This window comes from Phocoena phocoena, chromosome 16, assembly GCF_963924675.1.
Source record: "Phocoena phocoena chromosome 16, mPhoPho1.1, whole genome shotgun sequence".
Taxonomy (NCBI): domain Eukaryota; kingdom Metazoa; phylum Chordata; class Mammalia; order Artiodactyla; family Phocoenidae; genus Phocoena; species Phocoena phocoena.
Genome location: NC_089234.1, coordinates 41,469,064 through 41,484,023, shown reverse-complemented (window position 1 = coordinate 41,484,023; position 14,960 = coordinate 41,469,064). Strand labels below are relative to the sequence as shown.

At 34.4% G+C, this 14,960-nt stretch overlaps 1 protein-coding gene across 8 annotated transcripts in view; it reads left to right on the top strand.

Moving 5' to 3' along the window:
- PCDH15 (protocadherin related 15) overlaps positions 1-14,960 on the top strand; it is a 714,536-nt gene that overhangs the window by 132,171 nt on the left and 567,405 nt on the right. For 6 of the 8 annotated variants that reach the window (XM_065894178.1, XM_065894175.1, XM_065894174.1 and 3 more), the window contains exon 2: positions 1,784-1,849. In XM_065894178.1, the coding sequence (XP_065750250.1) occupies positions 1,784-1,849 (66 nt within the window). Of the gene's footprint in view, positions 1-1,253; positions 1,269-1,783; positions 1,850-14,960 lie in introns of all 8 variants that reach the window. The other 2 variants (XM_065894176.1, XM_065894172.1) reach the window with 1 other exon arrangement.

Here is a 14,960-nt window from a genome sequence, read left to right as displayed (position 1 = left end):
GACTTGCCAGGCAGGAGTAGAGGCAGAAATGAATTTAGGTGACAAAACTTCCTTAATAATGCAAGATACATTCTAGCAAGAGTAAGGGCTCTGATGTGACTGAAGGGCACAGTGCTTAATTCTAAGTAAACAATGTTAAGACCATGACATCCTTTGAATGATATTCGAAGATAATTTTCTTCACTCCAAAGGAAACTTAAGTTCTTTGTGCAGAGAAGTACCATTATTTTACCTTTGATTTGGGTGCATAAAATAATTCTCGTGAAATTAATAAATGAATGCCGAATGAGAACAAAGCTTCTAGGAGATCAGTGAGGAAACCACTGCAAGAGTAGAGGTGACAAATGGTGAGGAGCTGTGCTATGTCAGGGGGTATAGGAAGGAGAGAATGAAGTGTAATGAGATATTTTAGATCTAAAAATGCTGTGACCTGAAACTCCGTGAATACTGACCAGGATGAAGAGAGAAAAACTGGAGATTTCTGATCTTTTCAGCTTCATATGGGAGAGCACATATCTTACAATATAGAACAATGCTCGCCAAAGCCTTTTTTATTCATGCCCATGTACATAATAGCAGAATTTTAATAGATAAATAGTAAACCTTGAAGTCATCTTCCAAATAGCACACGTACTTGGATGGCTTTAAGCCAATTTATGTTGCAGTCACAGGACTGTGCCATGCACATTTAACCGTGTGACACAGCCCTATCAGGCTGACCGAGTACCTCCTGGGAGAGTGCTTTATGTCTCGGAAGTGTACTTTTGACATCTTCCAGGCAAAACCATCACATTTTAATTATCATGGATGTTGTAGCTCATGATACTATTTATGTTCATTATCATGAGATTCTTCGGTATTAGCATTGTTTGAAATAACAAATTAATCACTACTGATTGACAGGCACTATTCTTAAGGTTTGTTCAACACAGGGATAACAGACAATTCATAAGTAACTTTATTTACCTTTTCATAGGACACATCGGTGTACTGTATGTTATGTTCGAGTTGATCTATAAGTTTTAAGATGTTAATGACATACATTATCAAGTAAACTTGTTACTACTGTTAGAATTACAAAAATCTAAGGATTTTATATACTTCATTTCCAGAAATCATTAGGTGATGTATCTGTTATTGTATAATGCTATTTATGTCTTTAAATCCTCGCTAAATATATACATGTATTCTTTCTTCCTTTCTTTCATTTTTCTGATCTGCTCCCATTGATGACTCTATACTTTTGACTCCAGACTGGCAATATGAGGGTAAGATGACAAAAATAAAATCTCAAACAACCTCATGAACATTGCTTGTCTGTCTTTGTTTTATTCTCTTTAAAACATTATTAAAGATCTATTCACTCTTTTTAATTAGACCCTTTATTACAATTAAAGTCCAATTATGTTTGTTTCTGTTGTGATGCTTTAATTACAATTTATCCTTGTTAATCATTCCTTTATGTTGTTTTTCTGGGTTAAATTACCATCCCGTTATCTCTGTCCTGAAGGACCTCTGCTCTCCAGTGGTCTCTGCTGGTGTTTTCCAGTAAGATTTGAACAGTTTCATGGTATACAAAGTGTCTTTGTTACGATGTGGTAAGGAATCTATATAGCTCTTATGAGAATTTTTTAAAAATAAAAAACTGTTAAAAGAAATGATGCATATTAATTTGATTGCAGGATTTTTCTTTTTAAATATCAATATACATCTCAATGAACTTAATCTCAGGGTGAATGCTCCTGCAGTAGCTACTTCTTACTTTGTCTTGTTTTCTCTTTAGATTGCAAACTAGCTAGGGGGGGACCACCAGCCACCATAGTTGCCATTGATGAAGAGAGTCGGAATGGTGAGTAAGCTATGTGTTTTAAAAGTGACTTAATCTAAGAGGGATTTCTCATTTCAAACCTAGAGTTGATATGTGTGGAAGTACTAAATGAAAGCTTCAAAGCAAATCCACTGACAGTTCCTCTTTAATTTCTTCCCTGTGTGAGTTTAAATTAGGACACTAACTGGAAATACTTTATTTGGATTACATTATGAGAGACTTAATGAATAGAAATGTTTAGTTTTGATTGCAGAGAAGTCATCTGATTCACAATCAGTCTAAGAATGCATCTAGATACCGGCTAGAACTTTTCTTTGTCAATAGGTAGAGTTGACTATCACACATACTGTTACCTAGTGTATTTCTCCAAAAGAAATGGACCACAGGGTAAGCTCTGCACTGCTAATTTAAATTTGCTACAATCTGGTAAGGATTAAGATCCATAATCTATTAGACATGGTGATTTAAGAATAGTTACTAGGGGGACTTCCCTGGTGGACCAGTGGTTAAGACTTTGCCTTCCAATGCAGGGGGTGCAGGTTTGATCCCTGGTCGCAGAGCTAAGATCCCACATGCCTTGTGGCCAAAAAAACCCAAAAAACATAAAACAGAAGCAATATTGTAAGAAATTCAATAAGGACTTTTAAAATGGTCCACATCAAAAAATAAAAATCTTAAAAAAAGAATAGTTACTAGGAAAACAAAGTGCTTGGGAACAGAAAACTGACAAAAGGTGTAGAGCAGAGGAGGAAATCTGAATTTTCACTCAGTCTATCTGCCATAATTAACAACTAACTCCTAATTTATATTACAATCTTCAAATTTTTAATTTTCCTTAACAAAAAATTAGCACTTTTGTTCCCCAACACTCTCCTAGTCTCTAAACTTTACAGATATTTAGAGATTCTCCTCCTCTATTAGGTAACAGTAAAGTGGAAATCCCTTGAGTCTTGGTTTCTATTTCAAACTATTCTAAATATGAGAATGTTCTGTGGCTCATTTTGTCTACTAATTCTGTAACAGACTTTCCACTGGGTTTGATTTGTACTTTCTGTCTAGTCTCAAAACTGTTTTTCCAGATTGATGTCTTTTTAAAAAAGAATGTCAAGTGGTTTATTGGAAAGTGACTTTTCCCTGAAATTCAACCTACGTGTATTTTGAAAATTTCTATAGTAAACATAATACCTGTGTTGGTTCACTTTATTATGTATCAGTATTTATTATGCTTTACTAGAAACATTTCTTTTACTTCTTAGAAGAATTGGCATAAATTTTTATTCTTGAACATCTTTCACTTCCTTTGGAATCAGCCAAAAATGTCCACAACACTGCTGGCCTTTGTTTAAACAAATTTAAGTGTCTATACTAAATTATAGAAATATTATAAAAATTACACAGGTTTGTTTATTTTTAAAAAGTCCCTATTGAGCTTGAAAGTATATGAAGATAATGAGTTATTAGGATGCATTTAAATAAATTAGAAATAAGTCCTATATGTATCTGCAGAAAAGAAATATATATATATATAAAAATACTATACCAGAAAAATTTCATCTCACATGTAAGATTATGGTTTATCGTTAACTACTTTCCTGTCAACAAATCTGTTTTCTAAATGTCCTACAATAAAAAGTTTGCTTTTTAACCAGAGACAAAAAAATAAACGTTATAGAAAACCAATCTATATTTTCTCATTGTTCACCTATTCCCTTGAACATATAAGCTGAGCTGAACTAAAGCATTTAATTTTACTAAATAGTTGTTTTAACATGTAATTCTACACAGAGCTTATTTTGCCAACCAGATAATTACAGCCACAGTAATGATATTTTACCTTTCCTTGTGTTGATGAGATCCCACTTTTTAAAGGAGCTCAGGAAGTCTACAAAGATGTTGTCATAGCAGTTCTGCATGATGGCATGTAGTGAAAGTTCAATATTTATATTTTAGAAGAATGTGACATGATGTAGTTGCTGTGCTCTTTAATTGGCATATTTTGTAGAAACTGCCAACTACTCAGAATGCTGCCAAAGTTATTTGAGTGTCAACATAAGGAGTATAAATACCAATCTAGAGATTAAAGCTTTTACATTTCTCTTTCATATTAAATTTCTAAAAATATGGTGATCAAATGAACCTCTGCCACATATTACAATGTAGTGTGCAATCATTCTTGCCTTAAAAGTCTGAAGGAAACAATCCATGAAAGTGTTTTCATATTTTTCTTTAGGCAATCTAAGAAACTTCTCAATAGGACAGTTAATTCTAGTCTGGCTCTTAAACTCTTGGTTTCTTTTTTCTTGCATCTTTTTAATTGGTAGTAACCAAACATGTGGGTATCCTATTTTACTAGAAAAATAAGCACCTATTTGTAAATGTTCTGGGCCTTCTTAAAAGTAAGGCACAGCAAATCCTTTATTAAGCCAAACTAGTAAGTTTGGGTGTCAACTTGCTTTGGCTTACTTTATTGATGTCTACAGCTGAACAATCTCCATTGCCAAATACATCCTCTACTATACTACTATAGTATAGCTTTTAAATAATTCAGGTATTTTTTTTTAACTCAGGTATTTTAAAATATATACTTAATTTTCTTATATAAGTCACTAAGGTACATTCATAGAACGTCCGTTATTTGTCACATGCATCTGCGTATTTCAAGATTTTTATACTCTGTGGGATGGAAATATTTCCTTTTTATGAATATATATGCTAAATTAATTTGCACATCAGTATAAGTTTTAAAGAATTAAAAATTTAACAGGTAGAGATCCATAAACTTCTTTCTCAGCCTGGGACCTGTTAGATTGTTCCTCTCCTTGGTCCTTGTCCTCAGTTGTATATTGATAACAGATTCATTATATCACCCTCGATCTGAACCAGGAGTTTATTTTCATCACAACTACCAGAAAATCAAGCTTATGTGGTAAGAACACAAAATCAACCCATTAAGAGAATCACATTGGTTCCTGACCACCACCAGAAAGCTCTAGAACTAGTATGTAGAAAATGTTTAATGAGTATTTGCATTTAGAGAGGAGAATGTGTACCAAGAAACAGACTTAGATTATTTTTAAATATCTAAAATTTTTTTCCAGAAAAGCTTATGTATACACAAAAACCTGCACATGAACATTTATAGCAGCTTAATTCATAATTGCCCAAACTTAGAAGCAAGCAAGATGTCTTTAGTAAGTGAATAGATAAGTAAACTATGTACATCCAGACAAATACAGACTAAAAACAAATGAGCTATCAAGCCATGAAAAGACACAGAGGAGACTTAGGTGCATTTTACTAAGTGAAAGAAGCCAAGCTGAAGGAAACATGTACTGTACGATTTCAACTATGACATTCTGGAAAAGATAAAAATATGGGAAAAATTAAAATATCAGTAGTTTCCAGGGGTGAGTGGGGGGAAGACAGGCAGAGCAAAGAGGATTTTTAGGGCAGTGAAAACACTCTACATGATATTCTAAGGATGGATATATGTCATAATACATTTGTCCAAACCAATAGAATGTACAACACCAAAAGGAAACCTAAGGTAAACTGTGGACTTTGGCTGATTATGATGTGTCAATGTAGGTTCATCCTTGGTTAAAAAAAAAAATGTACCATTCCAGTGAATGATGTTGATAATAGGGAAGGCTATGCATGTTAGGGGGAAGGGGGCCAAGGGGTATATGGGAAAACTCTATCTCCCTCTCCTTTTCACTGTGAACTTAAAACACTGCTCTAAAAAAACTAAGTTTTAAAAAATTATTTCTGGAAATACATTTTTAGATTCACTGGACTCAGAGCTGCCTAATGGCATTGAGTCCTTACTGGAAGGAGTGAGGTCAGGAACGGATACACTGGAACTATTTAAAGCTTGCCTCTGGGTGCCAGCCAAGTCAGGGCCCTGGCTGCTTTACAACAACTACGGAATGGCATTCAAAAAGACTTTGGAACTGGTTCAGACTAATTCTTAGAAACTGGGTAAATACATAGGCAGTGCTGAGTCAAGGGGACAAGAAAATGATTTGAAGTCATGGTTTGAATATAACACCATAATTGTACGAAAGTAAACAGGCTCAGGGGCAGAAGGAAATCACTAATGTAGGTGAGAGATTAGGAGGCTCATCCTAAATGTTCTTTATGGATTTCCAGTTAAGATATTGTGAGCTCACAGCAAATTTGAGAAATGAAAGATGACGGAGTGTCTTCACATTATGAAAGGAGATGCCAACAGAGGATGCCACAGCTGATTCAATGAGAATGTGTCCCGGTCAGCACACATGGCAGAACCAGGTGTGAACTAGGTTGAGTAGTACAGACCCTCCTGTACTTCTAGGAAGGTAGAGGAGGTTATAGAAAGGAACAATGAATTCAGTTCGTCACTTCTTCTGTGGGGTTTCTCTGGCCCAAGCATGGAGCTAGGGGAGTGAAGAGAAGTTGATTCTTCATTAGAAACAATTATGTTGTTGAGGGGCATTTGCAAGTTGCTCGTCATCATCCTTTTCCTTCCGTTGTCAAAAATCACTAAGCTTGGAAGAGTAGAAGGTTAAAGTTTTATGTTGATGTTCTTCTTTCCTTATAGTTGCCAATTACATATCTTAGATTTATAGCAAGGGAGTTCGCCAAACTCTGCCTTACACACCTCCAAAGGGCTGCAAGTAGAGTTTCACATACTCCTAGTAAAATAGGTCTTGCACTCATGGAAAGAAAAGTCTTAAATAACCAATGTTTCTGTATGAATATTCCCAACGTTTAAACAAAGTGTAAAAAAAAAAAAGTGTAATGTGGTTTATTTTGGTTTTTTGTTTTTTTACATCCAAGGGTTCAGAACCCTCTCTTTTTGCCTATTTATCTTCATTCTTCTCTTTCATTCTCTAAAGAGAGCAAGGTCTAAACTGGCGGAAAATTTCTGCAAGAATGACTATAGTGGAATAAGAATAAACTCTGTAGGATACCTCATAGTAGAAGATGACTAGAACCCCAGATGAGAGACTGCACAAGATGCTGAGAAGAGAGGAACCTGAGAAACCAAGATGGCAAGTTATCAGGCAGACTGGATGACAATGTTCTATTGGGATAAATTGAAAGTGGTTGAAGATGCCACCAAGAGGTTAAAGGTGCTAGAGATTATATAGTAGGTGGAAAAATGTTTCAATATAGTTGCCAAAGACAGAGTCCTCAGCTCATGTAAATGTTTGGGAGAAATGTTATTAAAGATAGAAATCCTTATCTGGGTCTATTCTTAGGCCATGTTTCTTTCAATGTGTCAGGACAAAGATACAGCTTAAGATCTGGATTTAATTCTCTCTCAGTTCTATGATAACGATTCTGGTTATTTCAAATATGACATATAACAAAGTGTTGCCAACATAATTTACATATTAGGTGAAACCTGAAGTACAGAACATGTTCTTAGATATTAAGCTTTTGAAAATTTGTACAGAGCTTTACTCATGAAAATAAAAGTGAGAGAGGGATCTAGTATATATGTCCTATGGGAGGGATAGTTCTAAGGATTTGGTTTTAAACAGTTACTTTCTAAGGCACTTTTATCCTACCTCTATTCCGCATTGTTGCCTTATCACTAAGGTAAATAGTGTTTGTCTCTCTGGTGGTTTTCATCAACAAATCCTAGAATTCTATTTGAAACAATAATTAAAAAAAATAAATGTATAGTCGGCTGCATAAAGCCTTATGAAACACAGCAACTCTAACAATAGAAGTTCTATACAGATGAAGGTAGATTAATAGATGACTGTACAAGCTTTTGAAGTATTAAGACTAAAACTTCGTTCGGGTTATACAAAATCATCCACATTGACATCAAGCAAATGACCTTTAGTGCAATATGTGAGTTTTGTTTTTCTGGATAAATAGGGAAAAATATATTCCCACTGTTCTATAATCTTATAACATCCAAACTTGATTCTTGACTGCCAAAATATTAAATATTTTTATAAGACATTAGTGGTCTTCTGGCTAGATTGCTGTGGATGTTGCATAGCCCCAAAATCATGATTACAAATTTCTTTGCTATTCTATTCTTTACTTTTCCCAGTCATCATTAAGTCATTCTGAGTTCTTTCTAGTGAAAGGCATACACATTGATGAGGAAATATAATTTTTTGTAAGTTTTGAAGAAGTTAAATGAAACTTTCCAAAATACACTTGTCAATATTAGACCTAAGTTGATGTAAAAAAATCATGTCCAGGGCTTCCCTGGTGGCGCGGTGGTTGAGAGTCCACCTGCCGATGCAGGGGACACGGGTTCGTGCCCCGGTCTGGGAAGATCCTGCATGCCATTGAGCGGCTGGGCCCGTGAGCCATGGCCACTGAGCCTGCGCGTCCGGAGCCTGTGCTCCGCAATGGGAGAGGCCACAACAGCGAGAGGCCCGTGTAATGTGCAAAAAAAAAAAAAAAAAAGAAAATCATGTCCAATTCCTCATGTATTTTAATCCTCTTATTACAGTGACTAAGACAATTATCCTAGTAGAAAACAATTTGGCTCTGCTCATTACTGTTGGAGCTACATATGCAACGATGCATTCGCTACTTTTCATTTGTGCCAAAGTATTATTTTATGAAAGGTCAGCAGCTGCAAACTTCTGAATATATAATTGTGAAATAAGTAAATTGAAAACTTTCTAAGCATTAGGGAAATAGGTTATTTATCTCAAGTTATCTAAAATTATATTGACATTTAATCATATTTCATTTTTGATATTCCTTTTCTCATTTGTTTACTCTATAGCACCTAATATACAATGGTATTGCTGGATCTAGTGAAATGATCATAAAATAAGGGACAGGAGAAGTACACAAAGCAGACAGAAGTCAAAAATTATACAAAGCAGAGAGAAGTCAAAAAGGGCAGCAAGCTAGGGTGTTTTATACAAGGAAAACAACTCTGTTCAAGATAGTGGCTCTCATTTACTGTTTAAGTTTCAGAATGCTAATGTTAATGATGATGAAAAGATTAAGTTGTGCAAAGTAACCCTTGGTTTCTAAGGAAATGAAAAACACTTAAGAAAAGAACATTCTATTCTATTTTTCCTTTTTCTTTAAATCCTTTATTTTAATCTCATGTCTAATAGAAATAAATCTGAATAATATAGAATTAAATTATGCCACACATACACACTTAATGCCAAGTGATGCTGTTATAATGAACCATTTTTCTGTAGAGAGAGTATCTAAATCCTGTCACTAGGGAAGACAACTGAAGCTAGTATTGGTTTCAGCTGTATAGACTATTGGACGATGGACCATGGGCCTTCATGGGCAGTAAGAATGGGCCTGTGTGCTGCAAGAAATGAAGACATATTAGGTTCTCTCTACTCGTAACCACATAGAAAGAAACCTTCAATTTTTTTTCAGAATAGGAAATTCTGTGTATTAAAGATAAGTCATTCTAATTTAAATTGTGATTCCATTTATTAGCCAAACAAAATACATCTGTGTGGCTCCTGTGGCCTGCAAGCCACCAATATTTTGACTCCTAATTTAGGCAACAAAGATGAGAGATGTGCATGGTGGAAAGGACATCCATAAGATGACATTGTTTTGGGAAGGGCGTGAAGGGACTTTGCTTTGAGCTTTCTTTGCATATCCAGCACACTCTTTACACTTACGTTGTATAATTTGAGTTTAGTTGAGGAGTGAGTCTGATGGAAGTTTAGGAACTCAGGGATGGGAGAAGCACCAAAGTTCAATTGCTTGTTTTAACATCAAGCTCCTGGAGATTCTGTCTACAACTGCTCTTTCTCATGCATGATCTTAGCTTCCACTATTACCCTGTCCCCAATGACTCTTTCCCCAATTCCTGTTTATCATGAGTGGTTTTTCACTTCTGTTCCTCATGATCAAATATTGGCTGCTAGATTATTGATCTTTGTTGTCAGGCAACAAAGGTATGACTTTTCTGTTAGGACACTGGAATTCTGAAATGGAAATCTGAAATGGACCACTACTGTCACTGACTATAGTAATCAACAGTGTAAATGTTCTCAACAATCCCTGGATGAGAACCATAACCCTCAGATGATTTGAAACTGTTCTTGGACTTAAAATACCTCCTACAGCAGTTTTCAAAACAAAGGTTCAAATGCCACATATTTCCACCTGGAATTGCTAATGTAATTCAACTAAATATGCTTAAGTGTGCCATATGGATTCACGAATACGAAAGTACTTGGTATCTCTTCATCTATTGCTACTTCATGAAACTGAAGGATGCACTAAAGCTAGATTTTGTATTCATATCAGATGGTACAATTTCAGTAAATAGTATATATGTATTCCTTAGAATAAAAATGAATGTCTTAACTGTACTCGATAATAAAAGTTTTGTGGAATTGTCATAGCTACATACCATTAAAGTACATTCACCTTGGTTAAAATACAAAGGGGTTTACTTAAGTAGAATATGGAGATATAATATATTGTAGTGTTCCTTTTAACCTACCCAAACCACTTGCCACTGATGACCACAGGCAAGGTTTTTTTGTGTGGTTTTTTTGTTTGTTTGTTTAGTATCAGTCCTCATTTTTGTTTTCTAGATTCTGAGTTTTGTCTAACAGTAATTCTTTTTTTTTTTTTTTTTTTTTTTTAACAGTAATTCTTAATTCAAGTCTCAAGTGCTGGCTGCTTAGCACAGAACTCTTTATGAACTCAGCATCCCTCAGAAACAAGGTTCTTTTCATTATAAGAGCATTAAACAATCTCATTTTACCTGTTCTTGCTTTTGCTGGTATGTTTTCCTTGTTTGTCTGCCTCCAAAAATTTACAAGTCTACAAAACAGTGATTTGAATTGTCAGACCTGTGTGTAGTTGAGAGAGTTGCTTCTTAAAATGGTTTTGAGTAGGAAAGGAATAGCTACCAGTTAAGGTATACTAGAAAAACTAGAAAAAAAGAAAAACCAATGCCCTCCTGGTGGCAGAAGCAGGACCTCTAGGGAAAAAAATAAAGCAGGCCAAGACAACAGGGAGTGATAGGCAAGTGGGGAGGCAGTGGTGCTATTTCAGGTGTCTGTCTAAGGAGACCTCATTTGAGCAGAGCCCTGACCAAAACTGACTGAAGATGTGAGCCATGCATTTAGCCGGGAAATTTACATTTCAGACAGGAAAATTAAAATTCAAAGGCTACAAGGAAAAATATCGCTGGTCAGTTTAAGGTACAGCAAAAAAAATTGGCTGGAGAAAATTATTGATAACAAGTGTGGCTGAAGCAGAGAAGACAGATGTTGATTGAATATATGTAAACTGCTCAAAATTTTTTTGGTTTGCCAACAAATCAGTTGATAGTGAACTATAGGTTGTTAGATTAAATCACTAAGGTTAGTTCTTCTTCCTGTACCTCACTCGATATCTTAGTTTAGATACTTCAAATTTTGAATAGGCAACTGGGTGTGTATGTATTTATAATCTCAGATAATTTTACCCTTTAAAAAATCTGTCCGCTAAAAAAAAAAATCAGAAAATACATTAATTTGCTCAGTTTGGCTTGGTAGTATCACTCCCTCATTTAACACATAATAGAGGATTACTGCAACCATTCCAAAGGTAAACGTGAATATGATAGTCACATAAATATTGAGTGCCTGAAAGTTTGATAGTGTGGTACCATCAAAATTATAACCAGAGATCTTTGTTATATTACATTGTCTTCAAAACACCATTAATATAAAAGGGAAGATTCAGTGCTAGTGGAGTCACATTTCAGAAAAATATTTGTAAAACCGTTCACTTTGCTTAATAACATGATCATCTTTATAGGAGCATGTTTTGGTGAAAATGCTGAATAACGTGTTTTACCTTAATCTTTAGAACAGGCAGGATGTGGGCATTATTAGTAAGGAACTGGCAACCCATCAATCTCTACAGGGTTCATTTACTATCCTTAAAAGTGTTTTTTTAGGGATGTGAGGACTTTTATAGACAAGAGTCAGACTAAAGGTTATACGTGAATTAATAGAGTGAATAATTTAAATGCTACCTTTGAAAAATTGTCCCAAGTCTTAGAAAGAATTTAAGATTCCTCTGTAGTGAATAAGCTTTATGGAACATTGTTCAAAGCAAAGCTTTTCATTCTAATTTTGTATTACTAATGACCAGTTAATACCTCTACATTTCCATCCTGTAATGAATAGCAAGTATGAAAGTGAATGTTTTATTTATATTATTTGCACATTCTTTTGACATTTTGAATTTTGATGTCTCTCAAATGTTCTACAATGAATAGATTCTTGTCAGTTAATACCATTTGTTTTTTGAAATCTATTATATATCCCAAAAGAAAATTATTTCAGTTTGATTTTAGTTTGTTTCAAAATGTCAGCTAAGTCTCACAAAATATTTTCTCTGTACTTTTTCATTCTCCAGCATAGGCTACTTCTTTCTTTTTTTTCATTTAGTTGAAGCAAAACAAGTAAACTGACACTTGACTTTGAGTAGACTAAAAGCAATTTGAAATTGAATAAACTATCTTCACATATAATCCTAAATAAGATTCTAACCTTGTGTATTTTTTATTGGAAATTCCTATTTGGTATATAAAAACTTTTATCATTGTAGGCATTGATAGGATACCACATAGACATTCGTATTACTATATTTTTTAGAAGGCTTCAGAGATCATCTTTTGGGCTTTGATTATATAAAAGCATGCTACTTAAATTAATATCTTTGAAGTGTTGTGTTGTATTTTAAGTATCACTGTGAATTCAACATTCTCCTCCATGGTATGTTTACCTGTAACTTCAAATTTTTTAATTGTTGACTATTAGTTAAAATTAAGGCTCTAGGAAGATGTACCTTTTTTCTGTGACACAGTCATTTAGAGATGGCACAAATATTCCTGTTATGTGACAAATATCTTCTGTAGGTCATGTTACGTGAGTAAGACATAATTGTATTTATATTAATAATAGTTGAAAAAAGAAGAATCTACTGTAAATAGCAGAGTTCAGTTGGCCTATAAATATAGAGTCATGGTTTAAGAGAAAGGCAAGCTGGAAGGCAAACATGTAAGTCTGTGGCTAGTATTTTTTCTGCCAACAATTGATGGTACCTTTTATCTCAAAATGGGAAGTACGTATTAGGATCATTATGTTAGACTGCAAAAATTCATGAGAGCAAAGATTATCTACTTTGAGTCATTGCTCTAATCCCAGAAGGTAGTGAAATGCCTGGTATGCAGCAGGCATTCAAAAGACTTGTAAATCATCAACACGAATCCCACAAACAAACTACCATCTGAGTTAAATGGCACATATATATCTATTTAGAATAGTTTGAAGTGTTATTATTAAAATCTCTCAATATAATCAACGTTTAATCAAAATTCACTGTGCACATAAAATATTTATAAATTTCAAGTGTTTTCTGCCTGCATGAAAATGTCTGCAATAATCAGATAATTTTTGTTCAACAGAGCATTTTGAAAGATGCTTATTGAACAAAAATTGAAGTATTGAAAGAGGGAGTATTTATGATAATACTAAAAACAGGGAGTGCTGTTGTATATGCATAAATATAACCATATTATTACTTTAAATCTAAGAAAAAATAAATATAATTTTAAAATGTTTAAAAAGGCTATATTATGGCATCTTAAAATATAAAGGACATATTTCATGTATTCATACTTTTTGCATATTTAAAAGTATTTCATAAAATAATCTGTTCTAAATAAATTTACAAAAATATATTTTATTTTAATTTTTGGTGTTATAATTTTGACTATCTGAAAATATCAACCTAATGATTTGATATATCAAGGTATCTATGTAAAACTACTGTCTAACTTTAGAAAAATGTTATTTCTCAGTTTTTAGGTCTATTAGCCTTTTGTAGTTTCTCTAAGAAACTAGAAATAAGAAATTCCAAACTATTTAAAATTCATCAAATTGTCATGTGAGTTTGCATTCATTAAATGCGAAAAATAATCTCCATTTGCAATTTTACATTTCCAGTTATTTAAAATAGAAATTTTAATTCCAGAAATAACTGATTTTTGATAACCCATTTCTTCAGTAAAATAACATTAAATTTAAATGCCATCTTTGTAGGATAGCAACATACGATATATACAGAAAAGGGATACATATACATAACCTACCAATGTCACTTGTGTACATACTCACACACAATACCAGAAATGTGCCATATTTTGAAGAAATGTTTTAAGATATTTAGGCTATGATAGGCTTCCTGAATCCTTGCATATCTACCAGTGAAGGAAAAGCACTCTATATTCTAATAGATCTCTTAAAGTTTTAGTAATCAGCCTTAAAAACATATTATGGAAACTCTATCTTACTGGTGAAGAGAAAACAAAAGACCTCGAAAGGAATTTCTCATTTAAAATAGTTTACTTTAAAGATTAAAAACAATAGCAGAGGTCCACCTGCAATTAGAAAAATGACGTAGACCTCTGAGTTTTCACCCACTGAGATTGATTAGCAAGTATTAGTTCTATATATTCAAGATAATATTTATCATGATCTAGCTTCTTAAAGATGTGATTAGAATCTATTGTTAGCTTTAAAATTCATCTGACCCTGCAGCCAGACTCCAGGATGGCTTTGCCTGCCAGTAGTCAGACACTAACCCCAGGACCCGGCTTCACTCACTAGTGGGCTGGCAACCCTGACTCTCGTCAGCAGTAAGCCAGCCCTGGAGCTCCCTGGGGTTCTGTAGTCAGCTGCCTTGTGACCAAGCCCCACAAACCAGCAGCCTCCAGAAGAGTTTTGACTGTTGGGTCTCACAGCCAACCAGACTAGGAGACAGTCAGGCCTACCAGACCACCCACATAGTCAGCCTGCCACAAGAAAGGATCCATGCAGCCCTCACGAGGGAAACCCCTGAACAGATAGCTCAGTTGACAAGAGGGGAGTGCACTGCTGTGATGCATAGGATGTCTGCTAGAGAAGGCCACTAGTTCAAGGTCAGGAAACCTACCGGATATCCAGAATTACTAACACCAACTTAGGCAAAACAAGGCAGCAGAGGAACATGTTTCAAATGAAGTAACAAGATAAAGCCCCAGAAGAACAACTAAATGAAGCAGAGTTAGGCAATCTATCTGAGAAAGAGTTCAAGGTAACTATCATAAAGATGATCAAAAATCAAA